Raw genomic sequence first — 18,299 nt, 5'->3', positions numbered from 1 at the left:
GGATGTTGCCTGGTCTCAAGGGTGTTGGCTATGAGGAGAGGTTAAATAAACTAGGATTGTTTTCACTGGAAAGACAGAGGCGGAGGGGAGACCTGATAAGAGGTCTACAAAATTGAGAGGCAGACAGGGTGGATAGTCAAAGGCTTTTTCCCCAGGGTGGAGATGTCAATCACAAGGGGGCACAGATTCAAGACGAAAAGAGGAAAGTTTAAGGGAGATGTGTGGGGGAGGTTTTCACGCAGCGAATGATGGGTGCCTGGATCACGCTGCCAGAGGAAGTAGTGGAAGCAGGCACAATGGCAACATTTAACAGGCATCTGGATGGGTACATGAGTGGGAAGGGAATAGAGGGCTATGAACTGAGTAAGGGTGGAAGGTTTCTTAGTTTAGTTAGGGCATCATGATCAGCGAGGGCTGAAGGGCCTGTTCCTATGCTGTACTTTTCTTTATTCCTTTCATCATTGAAAAAAAAACACTGGAAAACATACAATGCAGGAAAAGTCTAAAATGGGAGCACCAGATGTATTCTTTAACTAAATAATTATAGGTTGAATCAGAATCAAATTAGATCTTGCATTTTGTAGCATTGACTATCAGGAAAAACAACAGCCATCAACATGGTCAGGTGACTTTTCACTGCAGTTCAGTTTCAATTCTATTTTTTTTAAAAGGCTTGTTCATTTGCACTCTATTCCATTTTGATGCATTTTTCTTTAATCTGGACTTGGCAAATTAATGCAGCCTCATTGCCAACCTGCCTATTTGCTTATTTTAAAACATAAGCAACTGTACAAGGACACCACGTTTTAGATATTAAAACTGGTATTGTGGATTTGTTACCTGTTACCTGCATACCATCCAATTTCCAATTCCACAAAAATCAGTGAGAATCTTTATAAAAATCTGAATAGTAATTTATTGATTCAGAAAATAAAGCATTGAATGGATCTTTGGGTTTAAGTGCAGGTCTCAAACTTTTGTACGTACATTCTGCCCTTGTGGAGGACGGGTTCTGTTTTACTTCCATTAACACATCATTCAATATAAGAACACAAGAACTAGGAGCTGGAGTCGGCCATCTGGCCCGTCGAGCCTGCTCTGCCATTCAATAAGATCATGGCTGATCTTTTTGTGGACTCAGCTCCACTTACCCGCCCGCTCACAACCCTTAATTCCTTTACTGTTCAAAAATTTATCTATCCTTGCCTTAAAAACATTCAATGAGGTAGCCTCAACTAATTCACTGGGCAGGGAATTCCACATTTTCACAACCGTCTGGGTGAAGAAGTTCCTCCTCAACTCAGTCCTAAATCTGCACCTGCTTAATTTGAGGCTATGCCGCCTAGTTCTAATTTCATCTGCCAGTGGAAACAATCTCCCTGCTTCTATCTTATCTATTCTCTTCATAATCTTATGTTTCTATAAGATCTCCCCCTCATTCTTCTGAAGTCCAATGAGTATAGCCCCAGTCTACTCAGTCTCTCCTCATAAGCCAACTCTTTCAACTCCGGAATCATCCTAGTGAATCTCCTCTGTAGCCCCTCCAGTGCCAGTATATCCTTTCTCAAGTAAGGAGACCAAAACCATACACAGTACTCCAGTTGTGGCCTCACAGCACTCTTCAGCTGCAACATAACCTCGCTGTTTTTAAACTCCATCCCTCTAGCAATGAAGGACAAAATTCCATTTGCCTTCTTAATTACCTGCTGCACCTGTAGACCAACCTTTTATGATTCATATCTGAGCCATCAAATCAGTAATTGACTCATAGTGCAAAACCCTTTCATGATCTTTATGCAATCATGGTTAAATGCCTGTATGTTAAAATAAGGAAATGTTTCTATCACTTGGTATAATGGGACATTTGTACTGTATGCAGTTAGGTGCAAAATGGAATCGGATCTAGCTGACTACTCCATCTGACGAAGGAGCAGCGCTCCGAAAGCTAATGGTGTTTGCTACCAAATAAACCTGTTGGACTTTAACCTGGTGTTGTTAAAACTCTTACTGTGTTCACCCTAGTCCAACGCCGGCATCTCCACATTATATCCAAGTAGCCCAGAGGTATAAGAACAGGAGAATAGATATCTGGGTATTAAAAAATAACTCTGGGTTTTATTCAGACTCTTTAGTAACCAGGTCATCAAAGGGAGCAATGAACTACTAACAATTAGGCCATGTATCGTACAAGTAGGGATAAATTATAGTACTGCAAACATTGTAAGCAGACTCGTGAACTTGACCATTTTCAACTTGACCATATTCCCTTTGACACATTTGGGTTTATAAATGAAGGTCTTAAATGTCTTTTCAATTTCAAACCACTTGGAGGCAGTGCACAGCACAGAAAATAGTTAAAACTCAATAACTGAACTGAAAATCACTGCTCACATAATTATGAACAAGAGGTCAAGATTTGATTAAAGCCTTTGAAAAGGGTGTATAATTTCTGTTTCCCAATTATTTAATTTTTTTAAAAACAGAATTTGTGACTATTTCTCAGAGTGCTAATTTAGTACGACACATCCCATTTCTGTACTGTTTGAAATCAACTAGAAAGGGCAGAACTTCTTAAAACAGACTGGATGTTTTACCAGGATGTTGCCTGGTATGGAGGGGCTTAGTTATGAGGAGAGATTGGGTAAACTGGGGTTGTTCTCCCTGGAAAGACGGAGGATGAGGGGAGACTTAATAGAGGTGTATAAAATTATGAAAGGCATAGATAGGGTGAACGGTGGGAAGCTTTTCCCCAGGTCGGTGGTGACGTTCACGAGGGGTCATAGGTTCAAGGTGAAGAGGGGGGGAGGTTTAACACAGATATCAGAAGGACATATTTTACACAGAGGGTGGTGGGGGCCTGGAATGCGCTGCCAGGCAAGGTGGTGGAGGCGGACACACTGGGAACGTTTAAGACTTATCTAGACAGCCATATGGACGGAGTGGGAATGGAGGGATACAAAAGAATGGTCTAGTTTGGACCAGGGAGCGGCGCGGGCTTGGAGGGCCGAAGGGCCTGTTCCTGTGCTGTATTGTTCTTTGTTGTTCTTTGTGGAAGCAACTTGTTTTTAAAGTTGCTACTCCGCCCAGTCACAAACAAAATACTTTGCTCAAATGTAGTAAAGTACAAGAAATGTTTAACATTTCCTAACAGTCGTCAACTCGAGCACCAAAAGCTTGCTTTTAAATTGCTTCCCAGTCTAGGAAGCAGATTTTATTATCACAATGAGGAAAACATATACAATTATTGCCAATCGAAGGACATTCTTAACTTAGAAAAAAAAACAAGCGTCAGACTTTACCATTTCCATTCACCCTTACCAATATTTTTTGTACACATTCAAAAAAAAATCAGATTAGTGCATAATTCTATAATTACAATCAACTGCAATGTGGTATTTAGCAGAAAGTAGTTGACTGACTTGTTGCACAAAAGCCCCATTGTCAAGTGCAGTGAAAGATAGTCATTACAAAATAGTAATTTTCCATTTACTAGAGTCAAATTGCTGAAGGAATCAGAGGCACTTAGAAAATGATATTAGGCTGCAAATTCACCAAAGTTCTGAAACTGTAAACTAAACATATAAAAGAAAGTAGCAAATATATAATCCTCTGATGTTGCAGTGTCCATATTGCTAATGTAACATTATTGAATCAATCCTGCTCTCGATGGGACGACCTTCATCGCATTGGAAAAGGTTTTTGTAAGAGTTCCCACAGGATTCCGTATCTAAACAATGTTTCCGAATAAATGGCCTCCTGGCAAACATTCTTTTCCCAAAATAGAAATAGTCAACATCTTTTTAAAAAATATAAAAATGTGTTTAATAGCGTTTTCAGGTCTCAAATTCATTGTACTTCCGTTGCAGAACTATGAACAGCTTGGCATTTCATTGGACAGGAAGCAGGAGAGTATTGTCAATCTTCCTCGAGTTTCTCCATGTTTGATAACTGTAGACTATAGGTTTAGCTTTCTCAGTTGTGGTGGGTGAATAGTCTCTGTACTGTAGCTCCAATTCATGACTAGTCAAAGTGAGTTTTCAGGAAAAAAATATGAACCTTGGCAGAAGCAGATAGTGGAAACAAAAGACAAGCTTGGCTTCTCACCTGTTTGACGTGCAGTCTTCAGCAACGTGACATTGCCGTAAATTTGTTTCAGGTTCTTTAAGTCAAACTCATCAAGTAGTGTTTGTGTTTTAAGACATTAAGTCCATTTCATTGAGACCCATGTAGGCAAGTAGCTCCCACATGAACAAGAGGAGGTAAAGCAGGTAAGTAGACTTTTGACAAGCTGAGGTAATTCTTCTATCAATCAGAATGTGCATATTCAACTTGGCTCAGCCAAGAGAAACAGTGAGATGGAGAGAGAGAGAGAAAGACAACAAAAAAATGGACAGGAAGAAAGAAATAAAGAGATAGAGAGCAAAGAAGAAGCAGGCAAGTGTTAGTCCTTCTCTCTAGTCCATTTAATCATTGTTTCAGGCGACCGATATAGGAATATTAGTTTGGCATATAGCTCTTCCTCCACCTCCAACTCTCCATTCTCTCTCACGAGAAAGATATCATGGCACAGCTTCAAGATACGGTCCACACATGGCAGCTCCTCAAACATGATAGAGTATGAGATTTCACTGAAGAAGCCTCGCACAAACTTCCCAACCACCAACACAATTGAGACGTAAAGGCCCATTATTCTGAAAAATAAGAAAATCCAGGTTAAGAAATTAGCTCGTCAATCCTGCACCATCCATGGACTGTGCATCATTAATCCTATGATAGACTCTCCTCCATCCACCCTTACTTCAAAAGAAAACGGATTCTTTCCCCCAATCTCCCCTGAGAACGCCAAAGCAACATTGTTGTTATTTCCATCGCACTTTAGAGCAAATATCTGTTTAAGTCAGAAGGTTGTGGGTTCCAGCCCCACTTAAGAGATGAGTCCACAATCCAGGGTGATATTCCAGTGTCATTCCCAGAGTGCTGCAAGACATCTTCCTACATCACAACAATGACTAAGCTTCAAATAGGCTGTGAAGTGCTTTGGAATGTACAGTGACAAAAAGATTCTGGGTTGGATTTTGTGGTTAGTGGAGAAGCAAAGGCATTTGCTGTTGGCCTTGACGAAAACTGTCTACAAAGCTCTCTGTAGCACATTTTCACTTTCCTAATATCAGTTTAAATCTGTCGGCAAGACATGGGGATCTCCAGGAGCAATGTTTTTAAAAATTGGTTGATTGGTTAAAAATTGGGCAGGACGGTGGGTGGCACAGTGGTTAGCACTAACAATGCCAAGGACCCTGGTTTGAGTCCCAGCTTGGGTCACTGTCTGTGTAGAGTCTGCACGTTCTCCCTGTGTCTGCAGTTTCCTCCCACAGTCTGAAAGACGTGCTGGTTAGGTGCATTGGGCCATGCTAAGTTCTTCCTCAGCGTACCTGAACAGGCACCAGAGTGTGGCGACTAGGGGACTTTCACAGTAACTTCATTGCCGTGTTAATGTAAGCCTACTTGTGACACTAATAAATAAACTTAAACTGATAGCACTGGTTACAGCAAAGACAAAAGGTCCAGACAATATCCTGACTGAAGTGTTAATGATATGCTCCCGTTCTTTTCCCACTCTTGAGTCAAACTGTTCCAGTATAGCCGCAACATCAGCATCAACTCGACAAAGTGAAAATAGTTCACAAAATACAGGACGAATCCAATCCAGCCAATTTTTTATTATTCTTAGATGGGATGTGGGCATCGCTGGCAAGGATGGCATCTGTTGCCCATCCCTAACTGACCTTGAACTGAGAGGCTTGCTGGGCTTTTCAAAGGACACTCGAGTCAACCTCATTGTTATGGATCTGGAGTCCCATGTAGGCCAGACCAGATATGGATGACAGATTTATTTCCCTAAAGTATAATCGTAACTCAGATGGGTTTTTACAAAAATCAATTATAGTTTCATAGTCACGATTACTGAATTTAAGTTTCACCAACTACCTTAGTGGGATTCGTACCTATGTCCCCAGAGTATCAACCTGGGTTTCTGGATTAGTAGTCTAGTGACATTACCAATACGCTACCATCTACCCATTACCATCATCAGTGTACTGCCAATGATCAGCTTCAAGTGAAGGAAGAAGTCACCAACAATGCTGTCAAGCAGCGCTAATTCGCAATAACCTGGACACCAATATTTAGTTTGGGTTCTACAGGATCACTCAACTCAAGACCTCATTACAACCATGATCCACACATGGAAAGAAGTCCTGAATTTCAGAGATGAAATGAGGATGATAGACCTTGACATTGTTAGGGGAAATGAATAGATATAGTAAAACCTAACAGAGTAAAATCACTTGTTAGCCAAATGCTTATAGCTCGCATGGACTTTATGGTTAGAAGGACAGACATTGAGACAGGAGCAGACAGCCAAGCTCTGGGTGAAGGTTTAATAATATACCTATGTAGACAAGATTGGATGTTCTGTGTACTGATTAACGGTGTATCTGTGACTTGGTGTGAGTGCTGTATTCGGAGAGGGCTGCATTAGAGGAGAGTGCTGCTTCAGAGGTTTCTCTGGGGTAGCGTTCTCCATGCTAGATCATGAATAAATGTACCTGTACCCAAGTCTCTTGCGGTTATTGAGTATAAGTACACCACAACAACATCAAGACGGTATATGATCAAATATGGGGGCATCAAATAGCCATAGGAAGTCAGTGGGAATTATGGGAAAACTCTGCAATGGTTTGAGCCATACCTAGTTCAAAGGAAGTTGTGGTTGAAGACCAATCATTTCAGCCCAAGGATACGACCATCTGATACCTGGGCTTATGACAGGTGTCAGGTAGAAAATACAAGTGAGAACCAAGAGGAATACCAAGAGGTTCAGAGGAGAGATAAAATAGCATGTTAGAGAAATGAAGAGGGATTATGAGGAAAGACTGGCAGCCAACATAAAGGGGAATCCCAAAGTCTTCAACAGGCATATAACATAGGAAAGGGTTGGAAAAAACAGTAGGGATGATTAGGGACCCAAAAGGGAATTGACACATGGAGGTAGGGGACATGGCTGAGGTATTAAATGAATATTTTACAAAGAGGTGGCTGCTATCCAGAACATGGTGTCAGAGGAAGAAACTCTGTCATCAGAAGGATTCAAAACTGATAAAGAGGGGGTGTTGGATGGACTGTCAGTACTCAAGATTGTGATGGAAAAGGACAAGGATGGTCCTGAAATCAAAGTTATAAACTGCAGGCAGACCGATTTTAATAAGATCAGGTATGATTTGGCCAGAGGGGACTGGGAGCAGAAACTTTTAGGTAAATCTGTGACAGAACAGTGGGACGCATTCGAGAAGGAAATAGGGAGATTACAGAGTCAACGTGTTCCAATAAAGAAAAAAAGGGTGGGAGATATCGAGGGATATATAGCATTGCTGAAAGAAAAAAGAGAGGTTTATGGCAGACATCGAGGGCTCAGAACAGTAGCAGCCCTGGGGGAGTATAGAATGTGCAAGAGGGAACTTAAAAAGGAAATTAGGAGAGTGAAAAAGGGACCATGAAAAGATACTGGTATGTAAAGTAAAGGAAAATCCTAAGTTGTTTTACAAGTACATCAAGAGTAAAGGGATAACTAGGGAAAGAGTAAGGCCCATTAAGGACCGCAGTGGTAATATGTGTATGGAGCCGGAGGACGTAGATAGGGTTCTAAATGAATATTGTGTCAGTGTTCACTAGTGAGAGAGGCAATGTGGGTATTGAAATCAGGGGGAAGGGCTGTGAAACAATTAAATAAATTAACATAGACAGAGAGGAGGATCTGAGTGGTGTGGCAGACTTAAAAGTAGATGTATCTCCAGGGCTGGATGAAATGTATCCTGGGCTGTTGAGTGTGGCAAGGGAGGAAATCACAGTAAGAAGTCTCACAACACCAGGTTAAAGTCCAACAGGTTTATTTGGTAGCACAAGCTTTCGGAACAAGCTACCAAATAAACCTGTTGGACTTTAACCTGGTGTTGTGAGACTTCTTACTGTGCTTACCCCAGTCCAAAGCCTGCATCTCCACATCAAGGGAGGAAATAGCAGGGGCACTGACAATAATGTTCAATTCTTCTCTGGCCACAGGGAGGTGCTGGAGGACTGGAGGACAGCCAATGGGGTAGCATTATTCAAGGATGGAGGAAAGGATAAACCAGGAATCTACAGGCCAGTCAGTCTAACCTTAGTGGTGGGGAAACTATTGGAAACAATTCTGAAAAACAGAATTAACCTGCATTTGGAGAGGCAGGAATTAATCAAGAACAGTCGGTATAGTTTTGTTAAGGATGTCATGTCTGACCAACTTGATTGAATTTTTTGAGAAGGTGACAAAGTTTGTAGATGAGGGAATGCATTTGATGTAGGCTACTTGGACTTCAGCAGGACTTTTGACAAGATCCCAAAGGTAAAAGCCCATGGGATCCAAGGAAATTTGGCAAATTGGATCCAGAATTGGTTGAGTGACAGGTAGCAGAGAGTGATGGTTGAGGGGTGTTTCTCTGACTGGAAGCCTGTGTCCAGTGGGGTCCCACAGGGATTGGTGTTGGGCTCCTTGCTGTTTGTGGTTTTTCTCAATGATTTAGACTAGGAGGGTTGATCACTTTGTTCGCGGATGATATAAAATTTGGTGGGGAGGTAAATAGTGAGGACGGCAGGTTTAGAATATAGACAGACAATATAAAGTAAGGGGTATAATTCTTAAGGGGGTGCGGGAGCAGAGGAATCTAGTTGTAAATGTGCATAAATCATTAAAAGTAGCTGGACAGGTAGAGAGAGCAGTTAACAAATCATATAGTATCCTAGACTTCATTGATAGGGGCATAGTGTGGCACAATCTGGGACAATGCAGGCCAACTGATTGGTATCCCACCCACCACTAGCAGACTGGCAGCAGTGTGTACCATCCACAAGATCCACAAGGCTCCTTCAGTAGCACCTTCTAAACCCATGGCCTCTACCACCTAGAAGAACAAGGTGGAAACACGACCACAAATTCCCCTCCAAGTCACACGTCATTCTGACCTGGAACTATTTTATCATTCCTTCATAATTGCTGACTCAAACTCTTCAAACTCCCTACTTAACAGCACTGTGGATGTCCCTACAACCCAGAGATTGCAGTGGTTTAAGAAGGTGGCCCACCACCACCTTTTCGAGGACAATTAGGGATCGGTGATAAATGCTGACCTTACCATTGGCCCTCCATGAACAAAATAAAAACAAACTTTAAAAAAGTAAAATTTCTTATAAGAGACATTTGACATTCAACTTTCTCAGGAGCAGTGAGATTTTTTGAATGTTATTAATTAAGTATACCGTTAATCGCCAAATCACACCTCAATTGCATTTTAAACAACCTCGAATAAAACCGTTTTGAATAAAAGTGGGACAATGGAAATTCTTGCCAGTTCAATGATTTCTAAATGATTCGTCTGGGAGGACTGCAACATTGCACCCAAAGGACAATATTCCCCCAAAAAGTATTGAGTATGTGGGTGATTTATTTAGGTCCGTGGTCCGTTTAATTATTTTGTGTGGGGTGCACACACGTGGTAATTAAGGGAGGGGGACTTCTGTGCAGCCTGCACGAGCACTGCTGCTTTTCTGTGCAGTCAAGCGAATACTGCCTGTGGGAAACCATAGAATCACTGGCACCAACTTCTGGATTTCCGATTGCAGACTCCAGAAATTGCTGCCTGCTTCAGAAAAACAGTGACACTGGCCTCTAACAGTTTTGCTTTAATCACTACCACCGCTCCCTCAGCGTAACCCGAACAGGCGCCAGAGAGTGGCGACTAGGGGATTTTCACAGTAACTTCATTGCAGTTTTAATGTAAGCCCACTTGTGACACTAATAAATACATTTTCACATCTGCGGGAACAATATAAATGTAAGTGGTTTTCTCTTTCTCCGAAGGAAGGATTCGATAATTCTATTGAACATGAAACATTACTTGACTAAAGTAACTGAAATCCATTCACTCAGTAGGGTTGCCAACTCTGGCTGGATGTATTCCTGGAGATTTCACCACCTGACCTCCTGTGTCCAACTGCCCCGCCCAGTGAACAGCCATTTCCCTCCAGCTCCAATTCTTATATAACTAGGAAACAAAAAATGTTCAAAGATTCAGAAAGAAGAGCAATATTTTGTTTTTAGGGCTCCTATCATTTTCTCCCAGAGGTTGCTTGCCGTGGTGTCCAGGTGATTAATCTTTCGTTACAAAGAACAAAGAACAATACAGCACAGGAACAGGCCCTTCGGCCCTCCAAGCCCGCGCCACTCCCCGGTCCAGGATTGAATCCTGAATCCAGGATCCCCGCCCAATTTTCCAGCCTATCTACATCCTAATATCCTATCCACCGAGCTGTCCCTCACAGCTACGATGCTTTGTTCATCTTTGGAGATATCGGGACAAAACCTGGAGGGTTGGCAACCCTATTCTTTGGTTATTTTTTGAAAGACTCAGAAACCCTGGCACAGCAAGGGGCAATTTAAAACTTCAAAACTTGGGTATGTGGAGGGGGTTTCATTCCAAAATTGTAGCATCCAGAAAATTGTTGAATCACACAGCAAGATAATTGTGGGGAACTTATGAATTGCAAGACCAAGTTTTTGAGAGATGTTGAGGCCTTTCATTTGTGATGGTCATTATACTTTGGAAAAAGCCTATATTATCTTTTTGTGAAGTGTTCCTTTCAGTCCAAAGTTAAATTACAATAATTCTGTGAAGGGGCAAAGGGTGGGGGTGGGGCGGGGGGGAGGGGGGGTTCATTGGACTTCTGGGGCATGACATCATTTCAGAAAAGTTAAGACTAAACTGAGGTTACTGTGGAGATGAAAGCTAATTGGGGTGGTGTCAGATTCCAGGCTGTTTCGTGCTAGCTGGTCTGAGCAGGCATAGTTCAGAACACAGTTTTAAAGTTTAAGAGTTTATTTATTAGTGTCACAAGTAGGCTTACATTTAAACTGCAATGAAGTTACGGTGAAAATCCCCTAGTCACCACACTCCGGTGCCTGCTCGGGTACACTGAGGGAGAATTTAGCATGGCCAATGCAACTAGCTAGCACATCTTTCGGACTGTGGGCGGAAACCAGATTACCCAGAGGAAACCTATGCAGACACAGGGAGAATGTGCAAACTCCACACAGACAGTGACCCAAAGCTGGGAACCGAACCTGGGTCCTTGGCGCTGTGAGGCAGCAGTGCTAATAACTATGCCACCGTGCTGCCCAGAATTTGTGCAAAGGGAATGAAGCAAAGCTCTCTATGAATTGATCAGTTTTATGTTTAGCAGTAAGAAGAAAATGCAACTCCAGATACTCTTGTCGAAGCTACATGCGAGCATGTTGAAAGAGACTGAACCCTAAAGGGGTTTGAAATCAGGACCAAACCATGAAGCAGATGTGTTGGTTGCTTGGTTGAAAAGGAACTCTGGAAAGCTATACACCATCAGGACTGTTGTGACACAAGTGAGAGAGGGTTTATCGACATGCACCTGGTATCCGGGAACCTCGGATAGAATACAGCTGCCATGAAAGTGACTCGAGGACCAAATTTAGTTAGTAGGAAAAGTGAGAGATCCTATATGCTGAAGGGCAAGTTGGAAAGATTGAGAGATTGCACGTGGTTCAATCATGCTTATAACTACATAAAGCATACCTTTGTCGCATCAACAACCAAAAGTGAAAATTACCTTTGTATTTGAAATAATATTCTGTTAATTAATGTTTGTATTATGTTGGTTTGTTACAGTGAAAGTTTAAAAAAGTAAAATATTGTCTACCGATTTTCTTTCCATTGGCATCATTGGAGACTCTAAAGAAGTTATTGGTCTCCACCGGGATTGTAATGGAGGGACTCAGAGGCAGCTACAATTGCATCAGGATCCTGGTGACACTATGGGAACCTGATTTACACAGACTTATGAGGCTCCCACTGAGTCAGGCAGATGCCTTAACTCTACAAAAAAGTGGCATTAAATGGCCATGGAATGAGTAAGCAACAGCAAGTCCATTGCTTGGATTTGTTTCTGCTGATTTGATTAAAGACATTGTGAAATATATTAAAATCAACTTACAGACATCTTAATATTTAATTATTTCCAGTTCCAACTGCTGAATTCAATAAGATGCAGAATATTTTATCAAAGCTTTGTTACGCAAGGAAAACAATGGCCACCGTTACATTTTTGAAAGAAACATACCCATGTCCAGCAAGGAAGCCCAGGCTTGGCGGGCTGACCTTGTCACTGAAGATGATCATCTGCAGTTCATTACATTCATTGTGTTTACATTCTTCAGTCCTGGCCTGTATCACCCACCATTCCAAAATACTGTCGGAATCATTTACATCCTTTCCAGTGTGCCTTTGTAGTTCCATTGTCACATTCAGGTAGCTATTTTCATGCTCTGTCAATCAATGGTGAAAAGGTTTTAATGCAGTAGTCTCGGAGAGGTAAATCTGATTACTGGGCAATGTTGATTTGTATCAATGTGTAGCTTAATGAGCAACATCCCAATTAATACACTTGTTACAAGGCCATTCACAACAGACTTCATCGCTGTTGTCATAATTTTGTGGGTTATTGTGTAGCAATCATCTCCAGTGATGCCTCCAGTGTGTGACCCACGCATCCAACCTACTTACAACAAAAGTCATGCTGCCACAGGGAATATGATACGCAGACCACTGGCCGAACACAATGATTCTATTGTCTGGACAATCTCACAGAGCCCAACAGCCTCAGGATTCATGGTGGTCTACTACATATTGTACAATCACAACATGATCAGTGGACAGTCATGACCACCAGTTACAGAAGAGTAGTTTAGGAGCAGCCGGAGCATGAGGAGAAGGATAAGGAAGGGAAGGGGTAATCTTCTTTTGACTGGCTTTCCATGAGGAACTCATTAGAGTATGATTCCAGTAATCACAACCCCAGTTCTCCATTCACCAGAAGTCCTGCACTGCAGGATAGGGTGTGGGTAAGGTGCTCTGTCAGAGAGTCGGTGCAGACTCAATGGGCTGAATGGCCTCCTTCACACTGTGGGGCCCACCTTGTAACCTTTCCTGTCATTGACAATTGTGGTGCCTGTTTGGCCAAAATACATAACTAAAAGGCAACATAGAATAAAACATCCCCTAACAAATTGATAGATAAAATCATGCCACCTTGAATATAAATGAATAATTACCCTTGTACATTCCCTTAGTGCCTGCCTTCCATGTGCCTTTTTCTGTCTTAGTGCCCTTGTTTGCTACCACAGTGGCTGCAGCATGGATGATGAAAGGCTGCAAACTTTGAGTGAAGGAGGTTACAGATGGTCTTGGAGGACAATACTGATCAACTCTGGGCATCGAAGGCCCAGTTTTGGACTGTACCACCTCAGCATAGCCGCAATAGTCTCAGATAGGAAACAGGAAGGGCACTGGCAGAGTGGCAGGGGTGGACTGCTGAATGCTGTCATCCTGAAGGAGAACAGCAGGTTCATTCTCCATGAAACCTCAACTGCTTCCCCAGGTGACAGAGTGCTGGGTTGCTGTGACAACCTGCAAGCTCCTTTGCACACTAATCCACAGCCATGAAGGCAGCAGTACGAGTTTTCATTGCAGCATGCAGACATTTGGCTGGTTGCTGCCTGTGCTACAAGAAAAGCTGAGAGATCAGCTGTCATGCGCCACGTCATGGTTGGTTCCACAATTGTGTGAACAAAGTTAGCTACCATTCTCATGCTGGAAAGGATGGGCTCCAAGCTCTGTACAAACCCTTGTTCCTTAACACTGACCGCAGGCTTTTTGACAGGCTTGCCAATGCACTGAGCATTTTCTCCTGCTTCCTAATAAACCTTCCTCTGTGGGCTGCCCCAGTAAGGTTCTCCATCTACAGTATACCTCATGTAGTGCCTTACCAACCCCCCAGCGAGCTGGCACTAATGCTCTCCTTTCTCTTGCCTTGGCTGCAGACCACTGATTCACAATGTCCCTCCATGTGCAGATCCCACCTCTACACTATCCTCTAGGTTGTGCCGGTTGTCAGTATCTAGGCTGGTAGCTGAGAGAGTGAAATTGAGTGACGGTGGACCTTCACTGTCTTTCTACTGCTCCTCCACTGCCTGCTCAGATTGGGTATCTCAAATAAGAAAGGCACATGGGGGGAGTTGAATTGAAGGGAGCAAGGGAAAGTAACAGACGCATGCTTTCACCATTTGTAGTTGTAAATCAAAAGAGATTGACCCTGGTGTCAGAGGGATTAGCAGGGTAAATATATGGGGTTACGGGAATAGGGTTTGGGTGGGATTGTGGTCGGTACAGACTCAATGGGCTGAATGGCCTCCTTCTGTACTGTAGGGATTCTATAACTCTATGATTTAGATTGTTGGATGTGGAGGAAGTGGGGATAGAGGAGGAGGATTAGTGATGTGGGTACTGTCATCTTCAATGTCTTCAACCCCACTGCTAGCTCTGGTTTCAGCAAAAACTCCCCAATAATGCGTTCTCCACGGGGATCAGGATCATGGGTTGCAAGTGTGCCTGTCCCCTTTTGGTTAGCCTGTTGGAGGCCACCTAGCGCTGCAACAGAGAGTGTGAGGCAGCAGTGCTCACCACTGTGTCACCGTGCTGCTAAGTGCCGTTAGTGAGTGTTATATAATTGGTTTGGCTGAAGTAGTTGCCATCGTTGAATAGATGGTAGTGTGTGCAAACAGTGTAACTGAAGCAGTGCTAAATGTGCGAGTATATGAATGTCAGGTATGAACCCTAATTGATAGAGATTGTTGCTGGATGAGCGAGTGACTGTGGTGGATGGACCACTGTCTGAAGCTATGGTGCAGTTGGTAGTCTATGTCATTTGAAGATGACCTTGATCAAGCATATAATCAAGCAAGGGGCGGCACGGCACGGTGGCACAGTGGTTAGCACGGCTGCCTCACAGCGCCAGGGACCTGGATTCAATTCCCGGCTTGGGTCACTGTTTATGTGGAGTTTACACGTTCTCCTGGTGTCTGCGTGGGTTTCCTCCGGGTGCTCCGGTTTCCTCACACAGTCTGAAAGACGTGCTGGTTAGGTGCATTGACCCGAACAGGCGCCGGAGTGCGGCGACTAGGGGAATTTCACTGTAACTTCATTGCAGTGTTAAATAAGGCTTACTTGTGACTAATAAATAATAAACAAATAAATGAGGTCATTCAACTTCCTGCGACACTGCATCTAGGTCCTCAGGGCTTGATTCCAACTATTGGCTTCCATGGCTATCTGTTCCCATTGCCTTCTAAGCGTGGAGCTGGGAGACCTCAAGGTCCCCTGTACATGCAAGATGCCTCTCCTCCTTCCCACCTTTTCCAGCAAGGCTTCCAGTTTACCATTACAAAATCTTGGAGCCCACTCACTCCTGTATTTTGCCATTATTCAATGTTCCACAGGTTCAATTCACTTGCTGAATTGACATTCAGATCTCGGACAAAGTTTTGAAGTTGCCCAGTAGCAGGGTTAAAAATAAATTAAGGAGTTATGGATTGAAGAAATGTGCTCAACCTTTTGTTCTGTAGTGGCAACAACTTCTCGTAGGATTTTGTTTAATCTTTCAAGGGATCAAAACTATGGAAAATTAACACAGCAACTGCGGAGGACGAGACAAGATTATCAAGGCTACGTTATAATAAAGAGAAACTGAGGTTTTCCAAAGAAAAAAATCTAAATTCTGCAAGACAACTTTCCTCATAAAATCCTTATTGTCAGTAAATACTGTGGTTTATCACTTTAAATAAAGATAAATAAGCAATTTAACCTGGATACATCTGTTCGACTGGTTTAGCATCCAGCCCATTTGGAGCTCGAATGTACTTTGGCAACATGTGTGAAATCAATCTGTAAATAAAAGTCACAAAAAACATAAAATCAACACATTCTCATAGAAATCATAGAATCCCTACAGTGCAGAAGGAGGCCATTCGGCCCATCGAGTCTGCACCGAACACAATCCCACCCAGGCCGTACCCCCACATATTTACCCGCTAATCCCTCTAACCTACGCATCCCAGGACTCTAAGGGGCAATTTTTTTTTTAACCTGGCCAATCAACCTAACCCGCACATCTTTGGACTGTGGGAGGAAACCGGAGCACCCGGAGGAAACCCACGCAGACACGAGGAGAATGTGCAAACTCCACACAGACAGTGACCCAAGCCGGGAATCGAACCCAGGTCCCTGGAGCTGTGAAGCAGCAGTGCTAACCACTGTGCTACCGTGCTGCTCCGTGCTACCGTGTTCGACATACAGGGACAATTCTGCAATCCCATATTTTTAGTGAGGAGTAGTACAAATAGCGAGCATCTCTTGGGAAATCCTGGGTTTGCACACTATGATTTCCCACCCACTAAAACGCATGAATGGAAAGTCACATGATGTACATCCACAATGCACTCCCTGTGAGTATATCAAGCAAATAGCAATGCCAGAATGCATAACCATATTTTCAGCATTTTCTATTGCCAAAATCACTATTATATGTTAAGGTTTAATATCTCAGCAGCAAAGGATGTTTAGTCATGCCCCTTCAATTCTTTTAGTGTGGTTTCCAAGCTCCACATCCAATCCAACATCCTCTATTTTGCCAATTGCAGGACTCAAGTTCAGTGATATTATTATTGAAAGGATCGCAACATAGAGCACTGAATTTATTTTTATTTGCAATATGCCAGTCTCTTGAGTGATGTATTACTTTGAAGACTTGGACACAAATTGTGGAATGAAATAAAAATAACTTCATTTTACGTGACCTTAATGTCCCTTTAAGAGATTTTTTAAAAATCATGATCTCTGCAGCTCTCACAGTCAGTGTTTCTCAGCTCACAGCTCAGGTGGGAGGAGAAAAAAAACTGTGTGTCGTTCACGTTACAAGGTTTATTTTTAGTTTTGTTTTGGCTGCAGTGTTAGAAGCATAGCTGAAAGAAGCCTTTCTCTCTGTTTTTGTTTTGAAAGTTTTACTAATTAGCTGAAAGCACATCTTGATTGACATCCTGCAGTGAAGAATCTGTGTTGTGGGGAGCTGATGACTACAAGCTGCTCTGAGTTTTCAAGATCATTTGAAATCAGCATTCAATCCAGGGAACTGGATTCCAGTATTATGTGAGCTTTAGCCTGTGCAGTGATAAATCTGTTTAAAGGGTTTTGTTTATTGGATGTTGGTTTTTAATTGGAACATCTGATATATATATATTGGTTAAGGGTTATACATTATTGTGGTTGTCTTGTTCTCACTTATAATTAATAAAAGTTCTTGCTAATTTTCTTACTATGCATGTTGACGATATTCTTAACTAAATTTTATTGGATAAAAGCTCCCTGGTGGGTCACTTCAATTACACCTGAAGTGAAACATCTCATACTTATCCTAGTCAAATTCAGGATGCAAAACTTGTGGTTCAGGCAGGCTTCATAAAACACTTTGAAGTTTCTAACCTGAATCATAACATATGTATCTGAGTCCAAAGATACTACAAAACAGTGATGGTGCATTGATCTATATAACCTTATTCTATACTACTGCAATGCTTTGTACTAAAATAATAGTTTGGTAGTACTGAAGTTGACTACCGCTGAAAAAGAGACATGCTGTCAAAGCTTTTCATCTTGCACTCATCAGGACAGAATTTGTAAGGATACCAATTGTAAAGGGCAACAATCTCTCCCATATGAGAAGAGAGTGCTGATTGGCTGGCAAGTGGATTCTGATTGGTAGAGGCATTGCCATAAAGAATGCATCAGGGAGCAGGTCTTGCCTTTGTTTAAATTCAAACCAGGTAGGTTGGTCAAGGAATTGTCTGGGGAATGAACTAGGTAGGGAATGACTGCTCCCAAAGCATTTCTTAAGTTGAAAAGGGCACAATGCGTGGACATGTCTGCAAAGGACAGGTATTAGTGCAAAGGTTTGTATTAGTGATATTATCACTCCAACTATCAGTGAGCTGGATTTCACACTTGTGCAACATTGGTTCCTTTTAACAATATTTTCAACTATATCGTAGCTTTCACTTTGAACTAGAAGATGGCTGTCCAGTCGGTTGGTGAATGCTTGAAGTATTTCATTTGAAAGAGTTTGGATGATCATATTTGGGATTCATTCAATGTTTTTTCAGATTATTTATATACAACTTACACTTGATCAGCTTCACTTGCAAAGCAGGCGAGATCTTTTGGATCATTTCAATGAGGCACGTTAGGCCACACATGTAAAAATCTTAGTAAATGTATGAGACTATTCCTTCATGGATT

General features: G+C 42.3%; 1 protein-coding gene across 4 annotated transcripts in view; it reads right to left on the bottom strand.

Annotated features, from left to right (window-relative positions):
• Nucleotides 1-3,174: 3,174 nt before the first annotated feature.
• The window catches only part of piezo1 (piezo type mechanosensitive ion channel component 1 (Er blood group)), a 347,945-nt gene continuing 332,820 nt past the window's right edge, over nt 3,175-18,299 (bottom strand). For all 4 annotated transcript variants that reach the window (XM_078210703.1, XM_078210705.1, XM_078210706.1 and 1 more), the window contains 3 exons: nt 15,814-15,893; nt 12,235-12,439; nt 3,175-4,691 (listed from right to left, as the gene is read on the bottom strand). In XM_078210703.1, the coding sequence (XP_078066829.1) occupies nt 4,442-4,691; nt 12,235-12,439; nt 15,814-15,893 (535 nt within the window). In that variant the 3' untranslated portion in view covers nt 3,175-4,441. The remainder of the gene's footprint in view (nt 4,692-12,234; nt 12,440-15,813; nt 15,894-18,299) is intronic.

The sequence above is a fragment of the Mustelus asterias genome, chromosome 4 (genome assembly GCF_964213995.1).
Source record: "Mustelus asterias chromosome 4, sMusAst1.hap1.1, whole genome shotgun sequence".
Taxonomy (NCBI): Eukaryota; Metazoa; Chordata; class Chondrichthyes; order Carcharhiniformes; family Triakidae; genus Mustelus; species Mustelus asterias.
The sequence above is the reverse complement of the archived record's forward strand: the minus strand, read 5'-3'. Positions and strand labels throughout refer to the sequence as shown.